The sequence below is a fragment of the Chroicocephalus ridibundus genome, chromosome 8, assembly GCF_963924245.1.
Source record: "Chroicocephalus ridibundus chromosome 8, bChrRid1.1, whole genome shotgun sequence".
Classification (NCBI taxonomy): domain Eukaryota; kingdom Metazoa; phylum Chordata; class Aves; order Charadriiformes; family Laridae; genus Chroicocephalus; species Chroicocephalus ridibundus.
In genome coordinates, this window is record NC_086291.1 from 19,868,885 (window position 1) to 19,885,669 (window position 16,785).

General features: G+C 35.4%; 1 protein-coding gene across 2 annotated transcripts in view; it reads left to right on the forward strand.

Annotated features, from left to right (window-relative positions):
- ABCD3 (ATP binding cassette subfamily D member 3) overlaps positions 1-15,123 on the forward strand; it is a 33,233-nt gene extending 18,110 nt beyond the window's left edge. For both annotated transcript variants that reach the window (XM_063343894.1, XM_063343895.1), the window contains exons 5-23: positions 486-555; positions 1,418-1,515; positions 2,186-2,309; positions 3,369-3,425; positions 4,659-4,801; positions 5,176-5,245; positions 5,692-5,761; positions 5,888-5,985; positions 6,064-6,155; positions 6,692-6,780; positions 6,857-6,929; positions 8,003-8,066; positions 8,477-8,554; positions 8,648-8,713; positions 8,818-8,907; positions 9,112-9,231; positions 9,664-9,768; positions 11,154-11,210; positions 11,983-15,123. In XM_063343894.1, coding sequence (XP_063199964.1) covers positions 486-555; positions 1,418-1,515; positions 2,186-2,309; positions 3,369-3,425; positions 4,659-4,801; positions 5,176-5,245; positions 5,692-5,761; positions 5,888-5,985; positions 6,064-6,155; positions 6,692-6,780; positions 6,857-6,929; positions 8,003-8,066; positions 8,477-8,554; positions 8,648-8,713; positions 8,818-8,907; positions 9,112-9,231; positions 9,664-9,768; positions 11,154-11,210; positions 11,983-12,060 — 1,642 coding nt within the window. In that variant the 3' untranslated portion in view covers positions 12,061-15,123. The remainder of the gene's footprint in view (positions 1-485; positions 556-1,417; positions 1,516-2,185; positions 2,310-3,368; positions 3,426-4,658; positions 4,802-5,175; positions 5,246-5,691; positions 5,762-5,887; positions 5,986-6,063; positions 6,156-6,691; positions 6,781-6,856; positions 6,930-8,002; positions 8,067-8,476; positions 8,555-8,647; positions 8,714-8,817; positions 8,908-9,111; positions 9,232-9,663; positions 9,769-11,153; positions 11,211-11,982) is intronic.
- The last annotated feature ends 1,662 nt before the right edge of the window (positions 15,124-16,785 follow it).

The following is a 16,785-nucleotide window of genomic DNA, read 5'->3' on the forward strand; positions in this document are numbered from 1 at the left end:
CTCTTTAGAGTGATAAACACAATGCTTTCAGTCTTACTGCTATAGAAAGTGTTTTCTAGACTCTGATTAATCTTATTGCTCTTGTTGCTAATTGAAGCAAGTCAGAATTTGTCTTAAAGTGTGAATTCAAAATGATATTGTATTTCAGGAGATACTTTCAGTGTTTTGTAGAATGGAAGGACTGCTTTCCTTCTTGTGACAAAGTATGAAAGCAAAGAAGGAAAAGAACAGATATTCTTTGACCATGCATTTCTGAACCCCTAATGTGGGTAGTTATTGCAGAAGAAAGAAGATAGTTGCTTAGTCTGTCACTTATCACTTAACTTACAGAAGTCTGTCATACTTGATCCTACAGCTGATACTACAGATTTCCACCGTGATTTTTTTCTCTATGTGGTCCACTAAGAATTTATCCACTTAAGACATGCTAGTTTATACTTTCTTGTTTCTCTTGTAACTAACTCTTAGCTGATCGTTGTTTACAGTGCTATCATTGGCCGCAGCAGAAAAGATTTCAAGAAATATTTGTTCAACTTCATCGCCGCAATGCCTGCTGTAAGTGCTTTTCTTGTGTCTGCCTTTTAGTAGAACATGTTTTAAATGTAAATTAAGAATTTGAGGAAAAGATATCAAATGAGTGTCTTAAAACCTATGGAAATGACTTGTTTTACATGCAGGTCTGCATTTAGACACGTTTCATTTTCTGTCTCCAGTTTGTGGGAGGCTCTATCAGCATGTTTCCTTATTGATTGCAACTATTTTTCTGACAGATATGTTGAGGTTTTCAGGTTGGTTTTGTTGATAGCAATTTTGACTGATAGCTTAACGTTCCATCTGTGGTACTGCGTAATAACATCTTATGGGTTGGATGATGTTTCAACGTTGTAGATTTGGGATTCTTTTGATGCCATTGAAGATGAAGATTTCTTTTTAGTCTTACAGCTTCTTCTGAGATTTGTTATGTTTTTTTTTTTCCACTGTTTAACTTTCCTTCAGCTTGTCAACATCTCTGACCTGCACCAGATAGAAATAATTGTTACTACCTAATAGATAATGTTATCTGGTTTACAATATATTTAAAAGTGAATCAATCAGTTTAAGGTAATGATTGTCAAATGGTGGTTCTTTTCTAAAGCTTATCAGAAGAGCTGAAGATATGCTATATGAACATAATTTTATATTAAATCTTTTGATGTGGTGGGATCCACTGGGAACTGGAATCTTAAGAAATGTAGACAGGAACCTAATTAATGGTCCTGCAGATGCTCTGTGGTTGGTCTTAGGTGTGTTAGTAGTATTAGTGACTTCAAGGGGAGAATTCACCTGTTCTAAAGTGTTTGCACACTTTATGCGGCAAAGTGATCTAAGTATATTAAATCTTGTTAGCTAAATATTGAAGTACTGTCTCTTATTTTAGATCTCTTTAGTGAATAACTTCCTGAAGTATGGTCTAAATGAATTGAAACTTTGCTTCCGAGTAAGACTTACCAGATACCTCTATGAGGAATATCTTAAGTAAGTAATACCTTGTTAATGTCTAAAGGTTTTAAAAACTGAATTGATTAAAATCAATCCAAATCATTTCAAGTACATGGTAAGAAGGTAGCAAGATGCTTAATAGGCTAGGTATACTGTTTAGAAAAAGCTTGTGGCTGCAGTTAATGTGCAGTTAAAGATGAATGGCATATCTAGGTTGTATGTGACACAGATACAAAGACAGCAAAATTGGCTCAATTGGGGAAAAAAAATGAAAAAAATGCACAGTACTGCTTCCATTACTGGGTCAGCTTCCAAAGTACTTCAGTTGCTTTCATATGGAGCTAATAATCCTGCAGACTGTATTGGATGTGTGAACTTGAGTAGCGTTTGTGTCCTTCTGCAATGAATTTTGCTTGTCAGGTGTGCTGATGCAGAGATTTTGTGAGGGTTTTCTAACTCTTAAGTGCAGCAGCAGTGCATAGAGCAGCATGGGTCTGAGCTTCAGCTAAGACGTCCTGAAGCCTAAACAGTTCTGCAGGATTTAATGTGGATCTGGTCAGGCAGAAGCACAAGCTATGTTGACTCCATACAGTCAATTAACGTTTGAACTACTTTCCATCTCGGTTGTGTGAAGGGGGGGCTTACAATTATTTGAGATCCCAGGAAATGAATTTTTTCCTGCCACTTAGCTATTGTTTTGTTTCAGAGCTTATACGTACTACAAAATGGGAAATCTGGACAACAGAATAGCTAATCCAGATCAACTCCTTACACAAGATGTGGAAAAATTCTGCAACAGTGTAGTGGACCTGTACTCAAATCTTAGCAAGGTAAGTCTCTTCAAAGAGAACTTTCAGTAATAGCTGTGAACATCTAGGATGTGATGTCAGAGCTCAAAACGATTGCTTGCATTTATATGTGTATTGGTTGGAGTCTAGTGCTAAAAAAAGTTGTTTATGGTATTACATCATTTCATACTCTGTGCTTTCCATGACCTCTGCTAAAGCGCTGTTGTGGATTGTTATAATTTGTATTAAATTTTCTTTTAAAGAACTTAGCACGTTCTTTTGCAGTTGGACAGTGATGAATATGCTTTCTCAGCTAGTTAAGTTTCAGAAGAAAATCAATGGCTAGCTTTTAGTAACATACAAATGTTATTTTGGGTATGGAGGTTTGGTGGAATAAGCATTTCCCTCTATTCCTGTTGTAAATTTCAGGGGGTTTAGGTAATGAAGTAGAATACTGTTGAAATTTTTAGACTAAACTTTTTTTTTTGAAGCTGTTGTTCATAAAAGCAGAAGTATAAAGCTAAACACAAGTTGATGTGTTCAAAAACTTCTTGCTACAAAGCCTGTAGTTTGGCTGCCCTGGCTGTGAGGGAGAGTGTATGCAACAAGATGCTGGCAAATAGGAATATTGTTTCTGTCAGGTAGATAGCCAGCTATAAGGCATTGACCTTCTGCTCAGTATTTGTCACAATTACTTCATTTAAGTAATCACGGGGTCTAGTCAGCTTGTCTTAGTGAGCAGAATGTTATTACAGACCTAATATAGTAAAGTACTTTTTTGTATGGTATGTATGCAGGGGGTTGGAACTAGATGATCGTTAAGGTCCCTTCCAACTGTAACAATTCTATGATTCTGTGTACTTTGTCTGAATATCATGATGCTTTTACATTCTATTTTTGTGTGAATGTTTTCAGGATAACGTCATGTGGCTGAGGTTCCTTTTGTTTTAGCATTGAGTTTGTATAATGTGTTAACCAGTATTGTCCTTTTAATATGGAGCAGTAACTGTTCTTGGGGTGGTTGGTGGTTTCTGGACCATTCTGTATTTGTTTTATGTTGGTGTTCTAATGCTTTTTTTCCCCTCTATGCATCTCTTACAGCCCTTCTTAGATATAGTTTTGTACATCTTCAAGCTGACAAGTGCAATAGGAGCTCAGGTAAATCCAGTGGATTTTTTTTTTTTTAGCATAATAAGCAAATTTTCCCTTCTTTCGTTAGAGCCGTGTACCTGTTTGGAGTCTGAGGAAAACTCTAGACGATATTTATAGATTCATCCATTACTTGAGGGGATATACCGAAAATATGTTTTTACACTTAGTGTTTTGTATTCTTCAGTGTTCTCTATCTTGAGGCAAGCAAAACAAAAATCAGAATTTGCAGGCATTCAGTTAACAATTTGAAGAAACAATAAAGTTCTTTATTTTCTTCTAACGGTTACTTTGGAATCCCATTTAGTACAGTACCCTTCTGGGTACTTACATCTTGCATGAATTCCATTTAAGGGAGAAAATAAGTTTTCTGGTTTTTTGCAGCCTCTATTAAGGGTAGCCATTCCTTGCATTGAGTTGTATGACCGTTATATTCCCCCAATAAGCTGAATCACTTCAGAAATAGTTATTCAGCTTAATAAAATGATGTGGTGTCAAAAATGTTCAAGATTTGACAAGAAGTAGCTCTGGGACCTATGACATATGTTTTTCTGGAAACAGACTGCAGTAAGGCTTATCTGAACCTAGGTAGCTTTTCCAGTTTCAGATGTCTTTGCACTGCTCTCTGTAATACTTATTTAATACAAGCAGCTTATGCCAAATTCAGTTTATACCTTTGGTTTTATGCCATGCCACACTTGAGTAATATTTAAGCGTGCAGTTTGGGAGCCCTGGTCTGTTGAAGCTTAGGATCCGGAAGAATAGGAGATCCCTACCAGGACTGCTTGAGAGAAGCAGGAAATGTGTTGGAAATGTATGGATCAAAGAAGGGAATGGGGCTGAAATATTCACTGCTATGACAATGTAGCAAATATAGAGAAAAAGAAGTAGGTAGAAATGAAGGAGAGGAAATGAGGAGGGGAATGAGAACAAATGAGGAAATTATTTATGAAATAAGCTACGACAGTAGGACATAAAGATTGTACTGGGTGATGATTAAAAACTGGAGTAGGAGGCTGGGGTGGGAAGGGCATCTGGGGACGGAGAATTAGTAAAATTAGTAAAAATATCTACAGCACAAAAGAAAGGAAAATGAAGGGAATGACAAGAGTAATTGAATTGGTCACATAGACAAATGGGAGGTGAGAATCAAAGGATTCATGCTTTCTGGGTGTTTTGAATACAGGTGTTGCAATTTGAGACTCTAGATGGTAAGGCTTTATTCTTTTTTGATATTCACAGGGTCCAGCTAGCATGATGGCGTACTTAATTATTTCAGGGTTTTTCCTTACACGTTTAAGGAGACCAATTGGCAAGATGACTATTATAGAACAAAAATATGAAGGGGAGTACAGATACGTCAACTCGCGGCTTATTACAAACAGGTATAGATTTACTTGGATGGCAAGATATAAGTGACAGTAATACTGTGGTGTAAATGGAAGCTGGGTTAAAATATATTTGGAAAGTCTGATGCTATCAGTTCTGAGCTATGTGTTTGCATCTTTATGCGGATTATTATTAAGTAATTTGTATACACATTTTATTCCTAATTCAAAAGACAAACTATAGCTGGGGTATAATAAGCTTATGTTCCACTATAGTGAAAAAGTACAAACTCTTATTTCATAAGGTACCTGAAAGAGCTACGTTGCTGTGTTTTATGGCTGACTTTTTTAAAGACTGTCTTTAACAAAATGAAGTTGCATTCTTTAAGGGTTTGGTTTTGCTTTGTGTTTTTCTTTTTTTTTTTTTTTAGCGAAGAAATTGCTTTTTATAATGGAAACTTGAGAGAAAAACAGACTATTCACAAAACCTTCCGTAAACTGGTAGGACTTCTTTTATCTTTTAAAACATCTTAAGCAAAACTTCAATTAATTTTATCATGGTGATTCTTGACATATATTAATATAAGTTGAATTATAGTGGCCTGGTGTTTATGCTGCTATAGTCATTAGATTTAAAAATTAATTAGTAGGCTATAAGCAGAACACAAGTTTCTGATAGAATGGTCTTTCTTGTGCTACTTACCTCCTTTTCATCCACCACAGTTACTAGTCTCTCACTGCTTGGTGTCATGAGTAGGTTGTTTGGATCTAGAGTGCAAGTCTCTGCCAGCAGGGACACTTGTGTAGTGCTCGTCACCGTTACAGGGATGTTGAGGTGTCTGTGACTTGCTGAAAAATAACTATGGTATCAAATATCTGTAAAATAAGAAAAGATAGTAAAACAGGTACTGATAGAGTTTGACCGTTTTTCTCCTGTAACTTACCAGGTGGAACATTTGCATAATTTCATCCTGTTCCGGTTCTCTATGGGTTTCATTGATACTATCATTGCCAAATGTAAGTGTTTGTCCTGTGCTAATGGATTGCTATAAATAACAAAACACTAAACTTTTTACATGAGAATTCTCTTTTTTCTTATTGCTTCAATTAACGTGTGGCTTGATATTTACTCTTAAACTGCAGACCTTGCCACTGTGGTTGGTTACCTGGTTGTTAGCCGTCCATTTTTGAACCTGGCTGATCCTCGTCATCAGAATAGTACTCATGCAGAACTTTTGGAGGTAAATAGAACAGAATTAAAACAATTTCCTGAATTTAAATTTTGTTAGTCCACATAAAGAAACTTTCTTCTACTGTAGGATTACTACCAAAGTGGAAGAATGTTACTGAGAATGTCCCAAGCTTTGGGCAGAATAGTCCTAGCAGGCCGTGAAATGACAAGATTGGCTGGGTAAGCTTTAATAGTAGTTGTGTAAAATAATCTTTCTTAAAGTTATGTTGTTGCTGTTTCTCATCTCATTTTAAGAAACTGACTGTAGAATTAAAATGAGCTTATGTGCTGCTTTGTTCATTGCAGCACCATAAAAATCTAGATATTAGAAACACTTTATGCTGAAAACCTTTCTGAAGACATGCTAGTTATGACCACTAGTAATTTCATGTCTGAATAGTAGTAGCATAGATTTTGAATGTTTAATTGAAAAGACATTGTCAAACGCTCACCAATCAATTACGTATTGATTATTTACCAAACTGTTTTTTTTACATCTTAAGAAGAAAAGTTATCAAATATTTGGCTGTTACAGGAAAAGGTTTTTGTGAATATTGGACAACCTCAGTGCAACTCTTAAATTATAAACATTCTGTTTCTATGTCAGCTTTGTCATTTTGGTGGTTTAACAGAGTACTTATTAGAGCTTCTATGGATTTCTAAAACTTCTAAAAATGAATTACTTTTATATATATATATAAAACTTTTTTTTTTAGTTTCACAGCTCGAATTACAGAATTAATGCAGGTTCTGAAGGACTTGAATAGTGGCAAATATCAGCGTACTATGGTATCGCAAGAAAAAGGTAGATGTGATGTCGTATGCAATATGTGTAGCTCCATGTAGTCTTCCAGTGTCTAATACTTTTTTCTTAATTTAAGATGCAGATAAAAAGCAAGCTTTGCCTTTGATACCTGGATCTGGAGAAATCATCAACACTGATAACCTTATCAAGTATGTTTACAAAGTTTCCACAACTTACAAATACTATTTGTAACGTAGCCTGGCTTTTAAGTCTTTCCCTCTACCACTGTTAATAGAGATTTTAATATGTATTATTACAGTCTGCAATTTCTGTTGTACTCTAGTTTATTTGCAAATAATTCCATCACACTCCCACTCCGCATTTCTATTCTGTAAGTCAATCCTTGTCCTCTTACGCTGGCTGGACTTAGCCTTTTCGGTAACATTTCCTGCTGTCCTTTGTAATACGACTTCCCAGACCATTTTGTTAACACTTTATCAAATTTCTTCTTAGAAATACATCAGTTATAGATTTAATTCCATGGTATAATTTGGCTGTAAAAAATCTGGAGCAAGTCTATTCAGTTTCAAAATATTTGCTTGTAATTCTGTATGCTTCAACAGTTCATTGATGTACTCAAGTAGCGATCAGTTCCTCAGTTCTTTGCAGACTGAGGAACATAGTATTGACATAGTAGTACTACTTAAAGGTATAAAGTAAAGCCAGTTAAGAGATTAAATAGCCTTAGTCTGGTCAATGTGGAAAGCACGTAGTGGAACGGAGGGGAAAAAGGGGAGGAAGAAGAAGAGGAGATGATAGAGCTATTAGTTAAAAAAAAACCAAACACAAAACCAAACCAAAAAAAAAAAGCAAACAAGGGGGAGGTGAGCATTCGTTTTTGTATCCTAGAATTGTCGTTTGTTTTAGTGGTCATCTGAGCCTAAACCACAACAGATTACACTTCCACTAGCAGATTTAAAATGAAATGCATCCTTAAATGTAGTTTTGTATCCACAAGATGTTTTGGACACCAAAGGCTTAGAAGGATTCAGAAAACAAATACATGAAGGAAAAAAATAATCTCTAGATGTTTGTTAAAGACCAAGATATCACTTTTGGTTCAAGAACTACTTTACTGTTATTAGTTGGAAACTGAAAAAAGTACTGCTGAAGTCTTGCCCTATTCCTTAAATCTCTGAGTAAGTATTCAGTAACGGCTGCTTTTAGGCAACTGTTTTCTTTTTTTTTTTTGTTTTTTGTTTTAATTTTGCAATACAAATAGGTTTGATCATGTTCCGTTGGTGACACCTAATGGAGATGTTTTGATTCAAGACCTTAACTTTGAGGTAAGTTTTTAATAATATCATAGAAAACTATTTTTGTATAAAATTTTAAAGTGAAGATGATAATTTCAGAGGTAATCTGATTTATAAAAAAATGTGGAAACGAAAATGGAGAGCTGCTTATATGGTATGCTTAAATTTGAACAAAATTGTCATGTTAGTTTAAAAAACAAAAAAGTCATCAATAAGCTATTTTGAAAAAAATGTTTTTATTGTTATGAGTGTTTTCTTACAGCTGCAGTTGGTGCTAAACTATTGGAAAAAAAAATTAATTATTGGTTGAAATTACTCATTGTAATGTCAGAAAGTACTGTGTACAAGCCCACAAGGATACCAGCTTGTCTTAATGTTTGTAGAAACTTTCAGAAATCCTTTCTCACTATCCTTTTAATGTGTTTGCTTTGCATTTTTAGGTTCGCTCTGGTGCAAATGTTCTGATTTGTGGGCCAAATGGGTGTGGGAAGAGCTCACTTTTTCGTGTTCTTGGTGAGGTAAGGGAACTTTTTGAAATAAATGGGGGAGAATCCAAAGCACAGTTGTAATTGGACTTTTTTCGTCACGTTTAAACCTTTTTCTTGTTGCAGTTGTGGCCTTTGTTTGGTGGGCGTTTAACAAAACCTGTAAGAGGAAAGTTGTTCTATGTTCCTCAGGTGAGGCCAAGTACTTCAATTGACAATAGTGTTTTCTTTCTTCCTGCTTTGACTAAGTTTAGAAATATTTGACAAACCTTTTTTTTTTTCTAACTGTATCTCAGAGACCATATATGACACTTGGAACACTCAGAGATCAAGTTATATATCCAGATACTGTAGAAGATCAGAGAAAGAAAGGGATTTCTGACCAGGTAATGATAATTAGTTCATTAACCCTTGTCTTGGTTAAGATGAGCAATGCTTTATCTTCAGAAATACTGAAATTGCATGTAGTTTGTTTTTAATATTTGAGGGATGATAGCACACCAGTATAATAGTATAACCCTTTATAACATTTTTCAGTCACTTTATTAAGTGCACTTAAGCTCTTTTTGTCATTCCTGTTTCAATAAAAGGTGCTGAAGGAGTATTTGGATAACGTCCAGCTGGGTCAAATCTTGGAACGTGAAGGAGGCTGGGATAGTGTTCAGGACTGGATGGATGTACTCAGCGGGGGAGAAAAACAGAGAATGGCAGTATGTCTCAAAAGCATAAATACTTAACAAATACCAGACATAGGTTGAAAACGTAACCTGAATTGTAAGCAATTGTTGTTTACTAAGTATTAATATTTTACTTAAAGAAGAAACCCCCGAAATGTGAAATACCTGAATACTGCGAAAACAACCTAAAATAGAGCCTATTGTACACAAAATTTAATAGGAAATGTTGACCTTTTACCATGCCATACACATTAATTATGTAAACAAAAGTTCTAAAATAACTTTTTTTTAAAAAAGTAAAGATAATATACAGCTCTCAGATCTTGAGATCTGATAAGGGTGCCAACTTAAAAGAAATTCCCTTGCCACAGTAAATTTTTGGATACTGTTTCTTAGTTTAACTTCTAACACTGCATTATTTGTTATAGTTCTGTATTCACAGTAGCTTTTTGGCTTGCATTCCAGATGGCAAGATTATTTTATCATAAGCCCCAGTTTGCAATTCTGGATGAATGCACCAGTGCTGTTAGCGTTGATGTAGAAGGCTACATTTACAGCCACTGCCGAAAGGTAAGCTCTTTGTTTTCTAGAATTATAACTCTGTTAACAGGAAACTTAATGACACAAGGTGCATTCTTCCTTATGCCTTGTGTAGATTTAAAAAACAAAATAAATGCTTAGAAGGGCATGCAGGGACTCTTTAAGCACACTAGAATTCAATAATTGTTTTGTAGTCTTAAAATAATTTAGATGTACATGTGGCCTCTTTACATCAGAGGATTCTTAACTAACTGGTAAGTGACCTTACTTTTCCAGATAAACTCCTAGAATGTCAAGTGAAGATTAAATAATCTAAAATTTTATGCTTTTTTTGTTGTTCAAGAGGCTTCTTTTGGCCAGGGCAACAGAAGTGAAAGGTGGGAAATTAAGATTTCCATCTTTCTTGAGATATGAAAAGCCAAGCACTCCAGGAAAACATGATGATATTAAATGCAGTTTTCTATTTTCTTTCCCACTTATACTCACCTTTTCAGATTCTACATAGTGCCATGTGAAATATCAATAAGATTCAGTTTCACACCCCTATCTTGGGAAAGAATGGGCTTGAAATAACATTAATTATTGAGTAGCAGTATTCTCGGAATGATAATGGAGCAAATCTGCACATCTACTGAAATATGTGCTTGAAACTTGAAGTGGGAACTTAAGGAGCCTTTCGTAGTAGTAAATTGATACTAGATGAGGAGTCTGCAGAAGAATGGACATTATTTATTGAAATAACTTTACCACATGAATATCAATACCCTGACAATTTTCTGAATCTGTCTAGCATATACTTGTTATTCTGTTAACTTGAATGTTCATTTCTGCTTTTGTTTTACAGTTACTGTTGCCAAGTGGCTAATGCATGTTACTGAAAAAATAGAATTCCTGGTTAAGCTGTCCATGCAGAAAGAAAAAATTGTCACCCTGTTAAATCATCAGAGTAATTTTGTCCTTTAATTGGCCCTACTGTTAGGGATGCATAATTAACTGAGTTGCAAGGAAACAAAGGAAGATTATTCACCTTTAAATTGTCACTTTAAGTTTTTGATTTATTAATAGCTTTTGTGGTTTTGTTTTTTTTTGCTGTTAAGGTAGACTTGTTTTAATCACCAGGTTTGTTGTTTTACCTGCCTCCTGCCTTACCTCCTTTGCCCAGTTCATTCTAGCTTTTGCCAGATCATTAGGAGCAAAAGAACGGTGAAATCAATTATAAAAGATAAATCCCTCCTGCTTTTTTTTTTTTTACACTGCAAAGTCTTGCATTAAGGCTGCACATACCTACTGTTAATAATAGAGTCTGGAAGTTTGTGTTTATGAATTTAAGCTCTTCAGCTGAGATCATGCTGAAAAAGAACACCTAACCCATGAGAAAAATTAACTGCTTTATTTTGTATGTTTTCTTCATGTAGGTTGGCATCACTCTCTTCACTGTCTCCCACAGAAAGTCACTCTGGAAACATCATGATGTATGTAGCCTTTGCTTTTGCTAAGGATATCTGTAGGTGGTAGGGGTTGTTTTGTTTGACTTTCTATTAAATTGACTTTACAATTCAAGGTGTTCTCATTTTTATATCCTAATAGGTCATGTTCTGTGTTTTTGTTTTTAAACTTTACTTTCATAATTCAGTTTTACTATTTGAAATATTCTTATACTTCTAGTTATGAAGGGAAAAGTAACCAAAAATCCTTAAATGTATCTGTAAAACTAGCCTCACAAGTATGAAAGGCTCATTAGATACTTAACATCTTTCTTAGTCTCGAAGAAATGCTTGAACTAGAATCCAGTAAACAGCATGGAGTTTTTGCTCTCAAGATACCTAATACATCTACAAATAAAAAAGTTCATCTCTAATAATACATGTTCTTTTTTCTTCCAAATGAAGATTTTACTATTGTTATTACTACTTATGCAGACATACTGTATGTGTGTGGGGAAAATATTGAATTAATACATAGAGATGAATGTGTACCTTAAGTATACTGTCACAAACACCAAGATAGCAGTGTTAAGTCTAGGTGTGACCATTAACAGACTGAGGGGATGATATGAACAAAAACAGTTCAAATTTTTTTTCCAGAGGCAATTGAATTTAATGAAACATGAGGTGGGAGAAGCTTACCCTCTGGCTAGCTGAGTTTAAGATTTTGCATAAAAACTACTTCAACATATAATTTATTTAGGCATTTATATATGTGGTAACTATTCGGTGGTTGATAACATATGCTCTTTTATTTCAGTTTTACTTGCATATGGATGGCAGAGGAAACTACGAGTTTAAGAAAATAACCGAAGACACAGTTGAATTTGGATCTTAAAGTCATGAACTGAACTGCTACAGAGACTGGTGATTACAGGAAGTGTGTAGAATGACAGACATTGTACAATAAAACTACTCAGCTTGTTTTTTTAACAAATTAACTAGGATAACCGAAAACAAGCTGTTAAGCGTTTACTATTATGTAGGATATTGCTAATTGTGTATATGTTGGTTTAATTATTGATATGTACTAAGAATGTCCTTATTCTTGTGGTTTAAAAACCTGCCTAAATTAAATTGGGCTTAAATCAGTGTAACCTGATTCATCCTGGGATGCAAACCATTTGAAATCAGCTGATTTGACTTTTGTAGACCTTCTTTCCCTTCAGTGAAAAGCCCTGTTAAAATTAGGGTTGCTACCTCTCTTGTTCCTGCAAAGCAGTCTTGGATTTTTGCTCTGTTCTATGCATATTTCTAAGTTATCTCACATGGTGCAGGACATTCTCCCATCTTCAGATCTGTGCCCTGTTAAATGAAAGAGCCTTTTCCTTGACCAAGCCTTGATAATGTAGCCGATATGCCCTTGCTGATAAAGGATGGACTGAACCTAAAAGACAAAACTAATTCCTTCTGCTAAAAAAATTAAGCTTGTTCTTTGCTGGGTTTTGGATTCTCTTTAACATCTGTTTGTCCATGCAGTTCTCTCTACTGCTCAGCAATCCCATTCTCTCCCAATTTAGCAAGAGCTTAATCCATCCCATACCCCAGCTGCCCTTTTTCTGTCAGATAAATGCTATGGTAATGAAGAGTTGAGAGGAGGTTGAGGGAGGAAAGGACTGACCAAAAAAAAAAGGGGGGGGGGGAAGTGGTGTTCTTTGTATCAGTCAGTCTTGTGCGTGTCTTCAGGTCTGAAGAATGAATGGCCCCCACAAGTAGAATCAGAGAAAATCATGTGGGTCTGGTTATTCTTCTTTTGAAACCAGCAGGGGCTAGAATGGACTCAAAAGTGTTAGTCTGTGAAATAGCAGACACTTGTCTGTCCTATGCGTGTTCGGTCCTGTAATGCAGCAGTTGCTTTTTCTAAGTTCCTCCTTTTCTCCCTCTTCAGAAAATCAGATCTCCTCATGGTTTTAGCTGTGCTTCAGGTCTTGAGTTTGAAAGTAAGTGATAATGGTACTTCCTTTTTGGCCTTCTAGGCTGTGAAGGCTAAAATGATGCTTTCATACTCCACATTTACTATCTTATTTGTCATGAGATTTCTTGATTTCTGGTACAAATTATTCACCAGGGATTCTCGCTGTTGTCTAAGGTTCGCTAGTCTCTGCTGGTTTTCTTGTTCCAGCTGCCAAATCCCCTTGAAGAAACCAAACTCTTTAAATAGTTTACTGTTACCACTTTTTCCATACAAATGGTTACTGTGGTTGCCATGTGACTTTGAAAAACATAAATGCAGCAAGGTCATTTTTTTGTGATCATGGAATAGGAAGGTATAGCTCAAACTGAACTGCTGTATAGGCTTTTAAACAAAAATTTACAATGCCTGTTGTACAGTGAAGGTCTAGTAGTTTTTTAGTGTTCCATATAAGATATAATATAGGAATGTACTACATGAAGGCATGCATAAAATATGCAATAAATCTGTTGTCTGTTCATCTTTTATCAAGGGTTTAGATTAAAAACAAAAACAATTTTTTATAAAATGGATATGTACTTGGATGCACTCCTGTTTGTTAATTTTTACCCAATTTGATTAGTCATCATCTTTCACATTGAAATTGCTACCTGTTAATATTTTTTCTTTTATCATAGTTCTTGCCCATACCTGTCACTACTACTATTCTTTCATAGTACTCAAATGCAAACAGCTATCTTGGTATAAGAATCGAGTGACCACAGTAGATTCATAGCATAATGCATCAATGAAAATCAAAAAAAAGCCTTTCTGAAGTGTAGTGTTCAAGAAAATAAGGTATCAGAATAAATTTTTGTGCTTGGTCCACAAGAAGGCAAATAGATATCTCATTTTACTAATTTTTTTTTCCCCTTTTCATTCAAATTCTCACATCAGCCATAATGTAGCAGGTAGCAGCATGCTGTATGTGAGGTGGTAGTCTTTTTTTTTTTTTTTTTTTTTTTTTTAACTGTAACCGTGAAAATATGGATGCCACATAGCTATTTTTTCTTTTTGGTGAAAGTTCTCAGCACAAATGCAACTTCTTCCCTTGCAGGGGATGTTTTATTAGCCTTTTAGAGAGACAAAGAAAAAGAAAATCTCTAAAATGAGAAAGTTGCTATTATCCTTGTGACTAGGGCAGACTTTGCAGTGGAGTAGTGAACTTGGGATACTTTAATGTATTTTTAACACTGACAAGCAAAACCACACACAGCACACTTATATAGCACCCCAGCAGCCAATCCCAAGGTACTTTACAATTCAATCAGTTAATAACAGAATTTTGTGTAATCTCAGATTTATTTTAAAAACTAAAAACAAAAAAAATTTAAGAAAATCCAACTCCATAACCAAGGAGGAAGGAATAGGTTTGCCTTTAGATGCCATGAAGTTCATTGAAACTGAGGATGCTAGTCTCTCCTTAGGGCCAGGACTTAGTGTTTCTAAATATACTGGAAGGAAAGAAAAATATTGTGCACTTGATTGTAAGAGAGGCTTACAAGGGAAGTATTAAAAAGAACGATGTTTTAGAATGATATTCTTAAAAGGCCTTACATTAAAGTATTTTGAGATAGACTTGGTCTAATGAAAGATTGTAATAAATAAATAAATAAAATCTGATAAAATGACCGAGTCTCAGTTCTGTTGCAGAATTGCACTGTGATACAGTATTTTAGCTGTTAGGTCTTTTTAATAGCACAAGCTGGAACTTTGTAAACTGTAATTCTGAACTATCGTAGTAAGACAGAGTACGGATGAATATTTTCAGTCTCAAACTGTTGGTGTTTTGCAGATGGTACTGGTAATAGTCAGATGGCTGCATTTCAGCAGTGGTGGGAAACATTCCTGTATGTAAATACTGTAAAGTGCTTTGGAGGGGGAAATGGCGCTATATAAATGTAAGACATTAAGTGCCTCTGAAATAATAATAAATCTAAAGATAAAATATATTGAGGCTTTTTCTGTTTCTTGATGATTAGGAATTTTGTAACCAAGCAGCAAATGCATACTCAACAAATCTCAAGTTACTTAGTTGGGTGATTGACTTGTGTTCAATTTATAAAGTCTGTAGTACTGTCTGAAATTCACCCTGGAATCGGCCGGAAGACGTCATCCAGTTGTAGGCTTTACAAAAACCGTGACCTCAGTACTGAAGGTATGTACTTAGAGCAATTGGATTATAGGTGCATTAATCTGTTTTAAGTCTGGACTGGTTCTGACCTCCACTATACTGGAACATGTGTATTGTGTAGCATTCTTAAAGAGTAACGCTGCCTTTGGTTTGTATGCCTCGACGTTCGAATTCTTCCTTATATAGAGGGAAAACATCAGTTCCTGGAACGCTAGAACGGAAACCATGGAGCAACAAATTCAAACTCTTTTCAAGGATCAATCCACCATCTTTTGAGGATATTTAGTAACCTTGGTCCGATATTTCTGAATGTTTACTAAAGCCATCCCATCTCAGGAGAAATTAAGCTTTCTTGACGAAGCCTTTTTTTGGGGGGTGATGGTGCTTTCTACGGGACTAGCGTGAGACTGGAATAAGCTGTGAGGTGAGCAGAACATCGCTGTGAACCTTGTAATCTTCCATCCCAAATGCAAAGTGTGTTTCACTGTGTAATGTATATATTTTTCTTACCAAAAAATCCCAGCAGGAAACACACACAAAAATCCAACCTACCTTTGACCCTTGTAGTCCTTCTGGGAAAAGTTGGCAGTGTAAGCTACATCCTAGCCAGTGGGCATGTTGGAGATGTTTCTTGCCCGAATGTGGCACTGATAGAGTGGCTGGACAGCCCCAAGATTACTCTAGCACCATTTGAAAGTGACTTGTACTATAAGAAAATTCTGGATATATTGCCACTTCGTTAGCTCTGTACTGTATACTAGAGAAGGTGGCTAGTGAAAAACAAAGCAGCGTGGAGTGCTACTGTGACACACACTTGACAGGCTTTTTAATTAATTTGCATTTAGTATTGACAACTTCAATGAGTTATGCTTCTGCAGAATAGGGAATTCAATCTTCATGTTTCTTAAATATATAAAGAAGAAATATCCTGTGGCTTAGGACTAGAGAGAAAAAAGTAATTTAGTGGTTCTTACATAGGATGCAGCCCTCTGCACACTCAGCAGGTACCAGTGCGTTCTGAAGTGCTCTAGAAATGTGAAAAAAAACATTAAGATGGCCTATCATCAGATAGGAGTTAAAAATCCATTCTTAAAACGTATATATAATTGTCATAGATACTATGAGATGTCCATAGAAACATCCATGGTAATGATCACCTGAAATCCAACTGTGAAAAATAGTAGGGGGAAATGGTTACCTTGGTTTTATAGAAAAAATAAACCACAATTTTTATCTGTCAAGAAGAAAATCAACAGTGTGCAAGTTCAAATTTCTGCTTATAAAGCTGCTGTTCAAAACACTTATTTCTATGTGTAATATTGTTGCCTCTATTAAGTGCAGATATCAGTTGGTTTGTGCCAGTCCCTTTCACGAGCATGGAAAGAGTTTTCTTGGTTTTATGAATTGGTGATGTGCAGCTGTTTTGGGAGGAGGTTGGTTGCTTTTCCTTTCACATGATGTGTTCCAGGCTCTTGCTA